General features: G+C 40.3%; 1 protein-coding gene across 1 annotated transcript; it reads left to right on the forward strand.

The window, feature by feature from the left end:
• Positions 1-1,225: 1,225 nt before the first annotated feature.
• On the forward strand, positions 1,226-5,766 carry LOC128198003 (uncharacterized). The gene is made up of 2 exons (XM_052883911.1): positions 1,226-2,258; positions 5,659-5,766. The coding sequence occupies exons 1-2, from the start codon at positions 1,369-1,371 to the stop codon at positions 5,669-5,671; spliced, it is 903 nt and encodes a 300-aa protein (XP_052739871.1). The 5' UTR covers positions 1,226-1,368; the 3' UTR covers positions 5,672-5,766.
• Positions 5,767-7,391: the final 1,625 nt, after the last annotated feature.

Genomic DNA, 7,391 nt, shown 5'->3' on the forward strand with positions numbered 1-7,391 from the left:
GGCTGAAATGCTTTTTCAAAAAACGTGGAGATTTTATTTTTCGTACAAAATGTTATAATTTTTAATGTAATAGGAAAATAAACGCCTAAAATAATATTTACACAAGCTTGTACGAAACATGGGAAAATTATTTTTTTATAATAGTATGCCAAACACATCAGGTGTAAAATATAAGGGACATTTTCATATGAGAAAGATAAATGAGGGTAACCCTGGGGGACGCCCGCGGTCCCTGTTCGCCCGTTTTCCGTAACAATGCCCCGAATCTTAATTAACACACACAGACATAACATTACATAATGTTCCAAATTATTTCATAAATGTTGTATCGCTTTGTCAGCTTTTAAACCTTTTTTACGTGCGATGCAATTCACTTGCAAATAAATTCGGATTAAATTTTTTCTACTAGCTGATGCCGCGCAGTTTCACCCGAGTGGTTCCCGTTTCTGTAAGAGTACCAAAATACTCTCTACGTACGTTTCACCCCGAAACCGGAGCATCCTCAGGAGATGTTGACTCTACAACGTGCAATTGCAAAGTGCATTTGTCGGACCTGGGTGACGTTGTCGCATGGGTTCGTCGACTTTTCGCGGATGATAGCAAAATAAATAAATCATTATATAATCGTGATGAAGTTCCGCAAAGTAACGCCTGCTTCTATCCAACTGAAATATTTTTTCAAAGCGGACCTGTAGTTATTGAGTAGTTCGCGTTCAAACAAACTCTTTAGCTTTATAATATTTGTATAGATTTAAATAACATAAAATTGAAAATTTTGTAAATCCCTCATCAAATTTCTCTTTCAGTGCTCTGTCATTTGAGACCCCACTCGAATATATTTGCCGACATTCTCTTAATCTTCCCCACTTTAACCGCCCAGAACTTTTAAACGGCTCAACCAAATTTTCATCAAACAGTTATAAGAACACACAAATATAAATCACCTTTCATACAAAATAAACTTTACGTTTCCTCTTTGTGAAATACGGAACCTTCAAAAAAGTAACGTGTTGTAGAAAATCGAGGAAAATATGAAGGAAATTGTGATAGACAAAACAAGCATTACAGACAGAGTAAGTTACAAATCCAGAAAATCTCTGGAGAGTAGAATATTATACGGTGAGGTTGAGCGGTACTAATACCTGCGATGTTATCCTTAGATTTATGTTAAGCGAATTCCTCTCCTGATTTATAAAGGAAAATCCATTTGCTCAGTGTGATGTATGCGCCGACACAGTTTGCATGTGTGAGTGTCGGCCAGCGCGACCGCAGGTTTTGAATAAACAGTTATGCACGAAGCCGTGTTTCATTCGTACACATCTCAGTGGCGACGAGTATTTTATAATCAACCCACATTAAGCGCAAAAAATGGCAGGAGTTATTGGAAATCTCACAATGTTTGAACCAAATGCTCAAAACTGGGAGTTGTTTGGGAGCAAATTGAAACAGTTTTTAGCACTTAATAAAATAGAAGCGAGTGAAGAAAAAAGGGCCGTGTTAATAACCCACCTATCGGATGACGCGTATAGATTGCTGATCAACTTGGTGCATCCGGGTAACGTAGAAGAAACCGAATACGATGTGTTAATTAAAACTTTTAATAAGCATTTCTTGCCGCGACGATCTACGTTTGCCGATAAAGATAGGTTTTATAGTGCCACGCAAATGGCGGGAGAAGCACTAGAAGACTTTGCAGCCCGATTGAGGGGACTATCAGTGTACTGCAACTTCGGGGAGGCGTTGGATGTGCTGCTTCGTGACCGTTTTGTACTCGGGTTGGCGTTGGGACCGGAACGGGATCGCCTTTTCGAAAAAGACGCGAGTAATTTGACGTTTGCGAATGCATTGGAGTTGGCACAAAAGGTGTCGTGTGCACGCAAGTCCAAGGCGGCGACTGCAACGGGGACGAGCCAAGAAGGCGCAGAAGTTGGTATAAAAGAGGAGCCTTTGTACCACGGGAACATCAGCAAGTGGCGTAGCCGCGCTCCACGCACCAGACGAGACGTAGCTGTCACCGAGCCGGAGGATGACGCGCGTCCTAAATGCAAATCGTGTGGGCTACGTAATCACCTTTCAGAAAAGTGTTTTTTTCGTTTTCACAAGTGTAAACGGTGTTTGGAAATAGGCCACATTTCTAAGGCCTGTGCTGTTAAAAAAGGTCAAAAGGTTAATAATATGCATATAGAATCAATGCCGGAAGAAAATGTATCGGACGGCTGTAACGGGTCGTGCGAAGAATGTCAGGTATTCAGTTTAAGGTGCGTAAACAATAATCCTATATTAATACCGGTGTTAATTAATAATAATGTACGCTTAGATATGGAACTAGACACCGGTTCGAGCACTAGTGTTATTTCGGATGAATTGTATTATAAATATTTTTCTTATTTAACCTTAAGCAAATGTTTTATTAAGATTTGTTTTTATAACGGACACAAAATCACTCCTATGGGCTGTGTGGACGTTCAAGTAACTTACTCAAATTGCACAAAAAAATTAACATTCTATGTTATTAAAAAGGGAGGTCCACCATTACTAGGGCGTGATTTTATGGCCAATTTTAATATTGTGGTATCAACGTATAACAATAACATTGTTTTGAAGCAGGCCCATGACTTACAGGTGCAAAAAATTATTATCAGAGTTCAGTGACCTATTTACGGAGGAACTAGGATGTTTCAATCAATTTGAAGTAAATCTACATTTGAAAGAGGGTGCTAAGCCCAAGTTTTATAAAGCACGACCGTTACCCTTTGCGATAAAGGATAAGGTGGAGGCAGAATTAAATAGGCTCGTAGGACAGGGTATACTGGTACCAGTAAAGTACTCCGAATATGCTACTCCCATTGTTCCGGTACGTAAACAAAATGGAAGTGTACGTATTTGTGGTGATTACTCCTTGACCGTAAATAAAGATATTCATATTGATCAATACCCGTTACCTCGAATTGAGGAGATATTTGTGAAATTAGGAGGTGGTGAATATTTTTCTAAATTAGACTGTAGTCAAGCGTATACGCAATTTAAACTGTCCAAAAAGTCTCAACACTTAACGACCGTGAACACTACAAAAGGTCTTTTTATGTACACCCGTCTGGTATTTGGACTAGCTAATGCACCGGCAATTTTCCAACGTGCTATTGAAAATTTACTAGCAGGGATAAACGGTGTTTCGGTTTTCCTTGATGACATTTGCGTAACCGGGTCTAATAAAACTGAACATCTACAAAGGTTACAATTAGTATTCCAAAGGTTGAAGGAAGCGGGGTTAAAATTACAAAAGAATAAATGTGCTTTCTTTCAAAAAAGTATAAATTATTTGGGCTACATCATTGATAAAAACGGCTTGCGTAAATGTCCAAAGAAAATAGAAGCTGTTAGTAACGCGCCACAGCCGAGTAATGTTACAGAGTTAAAACGTTTCTTAGGGATGGTTAATTATTATAGGAATTTTGTGCCGCATGCATCATCAATTTTAAGTCCACTTCACGAGTTATTGCGTTCTGATGCGCGATGGGAGTGGGGAGATCGACAACAAGAGGCATTCACGAAAATTAAGAGTGAGCTAACATCAGACCGCGTGTTGACTCATTTCGATCCAAGCGCGCGTCTCATCCTCACCGTGGATGCCAGCCCAGTAGGGGTTGCTGCGGTACTAGCACAGATAGGTGACGATGGGGTAGAGAGACCTTTGGCGTTTGCAAGCAGATCGTTATCAAATAGTGAAAAAAATTACAGCCAATTACACAAGGAAGCCTGTAGTATAATTTTTGGAGTCCAAAAGTTCCATCAATACTTGTACGGGAGACAAGAACCTTTCGTGTTAAAAACCGACCACAGACCCTTATTGGCAATATTCGGTAAAAAGAACGGTATCTCTGAGATGACGGCTTCTAGGTTGATTCGATATTCTATTATTTTATCGGCTTATAATTACGAAATTCAGTATATTTCATCGGAAAAGAATAAAGTGGCCGATTATTTTTCACGAGCGCCGCTAATAGAAAAAAACGATTTACGAAATAGGGCGGAGCACGCATGTTGCCTATCAATAAATGCTATGCAATTAAATAGTCTACCGGTAACATATAGAGATATACGAACAGCGACCGAAAAAGATAAAACTCTAGTTACAGTAACAAAATACCTAAAGTATGGATGGCCGCGTAAAATAAAATGTAGAAGTATTTTACCATACTTTAATTGTCGCAATGATCTCGATATAGAAAACGGATGTCTATTACGAGGACATCGCGTCGTCGTGCCGGCCGTACATAGGGAAACACTACTACGAGAGTTACATAAAACGCATCAGGGAATAGTTAAGACAAAATGTTCCGCGCGCACACGCATGTGGTGGCCGAACATTGACCTTGACATCGAACAGCTGATCGGAGCGTGCAGTGTGTGCGCAGCGACGAGAACTGCGCCGGCGCGCGCGCCCCCCGCGCCCTGGCCGCGCCCCGCCGGGCCCTGGGAGCGGCTGCACTTCGACTATATGCAGGTCGGCCGAAAGGATTACTTAGTCGTGATAGACGCGTATAGCAAATGGCTCGAGTGTATGGAAATGACGGCCGGTACTTCCAGTAGGTCGCTAATTGCTAAATTAAAATTTCTATTTTCTCATTATGGCCTACCTTATGTTCTGGTATCGGATAATGATGCAAAAATAGTGTCACAAGAGTTTACAAGTTTTTGTTTAGAGAACGGTATTAAGCACATTACTTCACCCATATATCACCCTTGCAGCAACGGACAGGCTGAAAATTCGGTAAAAACGTGCAAAAAAATGATTAAATCAATTATAGAATCTTCCACAACTAGGGGTAATGAAAAATTGTTAGATTATTTATTTGAATACCGTAACACAGTGCACTGTACGACAGGGGTCACTCCTGCAATGTTATTGTTAGGTAGAAACTTACGCGGCAAATTAGATCTAATCATTCCGCCGCGTAGTGTCAGGGAGCATAAACCAACACAAGAAAAAAATAAATGTCGGTTGCTAGAAATAGAACAAAAAGTTTGGGCTAGATGTTATGAAAATAGAAAACCTATTTGGCATAAGGGAGTAATATTGGAAAGTTTGGGTAGCAGAATGTATCTAGTTAAACTGGAAAAGCAAGGGTTAACTTGTAAGCGTCACATAGATCAACTAGTAGTAGATAAGAGTAATGATAAGAGTTATTGTGATAATACGGGGCCTAGCCAGCCATCACTGTCACCATCCTCATCCAGTACGGATCTGTCGCTACCGCCATCTCAAGAGCTTCCAGCAGAAGTAGGAGGTGTTCCAAGTGTGGAAGTTCAGAGTACTGGGAGTGCTTGCCCAATCATGCTAAGCGAGGTTGGGGAGATGGAGGGGGAGACGGAAGATAGGAACGAAGGGCGAGGAGAGGGGTCGCCAGCTACGTCATCTGACTTAGTTGAACAACAAAAATTGGATATTGGCAAATCACCCAGTGTGACAGTGCCAGGCGACCCACCTGCTCAACCACGGCCTACTCGTAGGTTAAGAAATAGAAAAAAGCTGTTTGATTACAAATTAGTGTAAATAGTGTAAAGGTAACTTAGTATAGTAGTAAGGTAGGTTAAATAGAAACTTAATGGGAATTGGTTGTTGAACTTTTAATTGTAATGTATAAAATTTGTACACAGGTTCCCAAACTAGAGGGGGAAGAGTTGTGATGTATGCGCCGACACAGTTTGCATGTGTGAGTGTCGGCCAGCGCGACCGCAGGTTTTGAATAAACAGTTATGCACGAAGCCGTGTTTCATTCGTACACATCTCACTCAGTCATGAATAGTTAAAATTTTAAATTTAATAGCATCGATTATATAAAATATGTAAAAGCTTAAGGTGCTAAAGACGCGTACGAGAGATAAAATTATTTAATATCATATCCAAACGTTCCACCCTTGGAATAATGGTCCCTTCGTTACTTATGCGTCAACCTTCGAGGCGCAGTGGTGTGCTCAGTGGATTTACAAGATCATTCCTTGGTTCGATCCACGGCTTGGTCGATTGAGATTTTATTAATTGGTCCAGGTCTGGCCGTTAAGAGTCTTCGGCCGTGGCTTATTACCACTCTGGCAAAGACGTACCGCCAATTTATTTAGCGTTTCGGTACGATGTCGTGTATACTCCTAACAAGTTAGCTATCTTCCAACTTAGATTGCATCATCACTTATCATCAGGTGAGATTGTAGTCAAGGCACAGAAACATATCTACAAGGTCAAGGGTTAACTTGTAAAGGATAGATGCTGTACCAGACGCAATTCGTATGCTTAGGACTCGTCATTATATACAATCTCTCAGTATGAGAGGGATTAGGCCACCACGCTGGCCCAATGCAGATTGGCAGACTTTTTCACACGCATTGAATTAAAAAAATTGTCTGTTATGCAGGTTTTCTCACGATGTTATTCCTTTATCGTTTGAGACACGTGATATTTATTAGTATGTCATGGTTTATATGAAGGCCATAGGCGTTTAACTTTGCCATATAACATTTTCATTGTAATCATAACATGCCAAGATAAAAGGCGAGGCAGTATAATGAAAAGCTTTCACATTGTAATACTTACTTCAACTTCGTTCAAGGATTTTGGCAACGTTAGTCTCTGGGTTGGTATTGGAGAGTTGATTAATAGTTTGTATCCAGTCAATATGTGTATCAATAAATAAAAGTGTCCATACAATGCTTAATATACGAGTAGAACTGTTTTAACAAGTTTGGTCTGTCTGTTTCTATATTTCAATTAGATTCCAAAAAGGCTACTTGTGTCAGTTCGTTCGGTAAGGAATTACCGTTATAGGTATTAAGCTACTGTTACACATGCTCATTTCAAGCACGAAAGTATGCTACTACTTAGCAGTTGCTACTTATTAGCATGTGTATCGCAACATTGCTAATAATGAACATGCTTATTTCGAGCTTGCTCAAGAATCAACAGTCGTGCGATTTATGAGCATGCTACTTGCTGCGCGGGTGGAAGGGGGCGTGCTTTTAGCGCGTCTGAACAGGTTTGCTTATTGAGCATGCTAGTCGATCAGCATTGCTATTCTGTATTCTCTTCACCTTCATTTCTCCCTGTCTAACACGATACTATAGACAGAGAGCGATAGATACAAATTAGCATGTATAAAATGCCAAATTCCGTTATGGGGATGGCACTGTGTGATGGTGATGATGTTGACTCAAATTCGACCGGATGGCGATTGAATTTCGAATAGTGTTAAATACATTACCCAGTTCGTAGTTGGATAATAAAGTTCGTACGACATCCGTTTAATTCCATTGCATTAAATGTACTGAAGCCGCAGCGCTCCGAGTTGATTAAAAACCACTTTTCCCCGTCCCTGAATGTAAACCTTCCGTATGTTAAT

The sequence above is a fragment of the Bicyclus anynana genome, chromosome 10 (assembly GCF_947172395.1).
Source record: "Bicyclus anynana chromosome 10, ilBicAnyn1.1, whole genome shotgun sequence".
Taxonomy (NCBI): domain Eukaryota; kingdom Metazoa; phylum Arthropoda; class Insecta; order Lepidoptera; family Nymphalidae; genus Bicyclus; species Bicyclus anynana.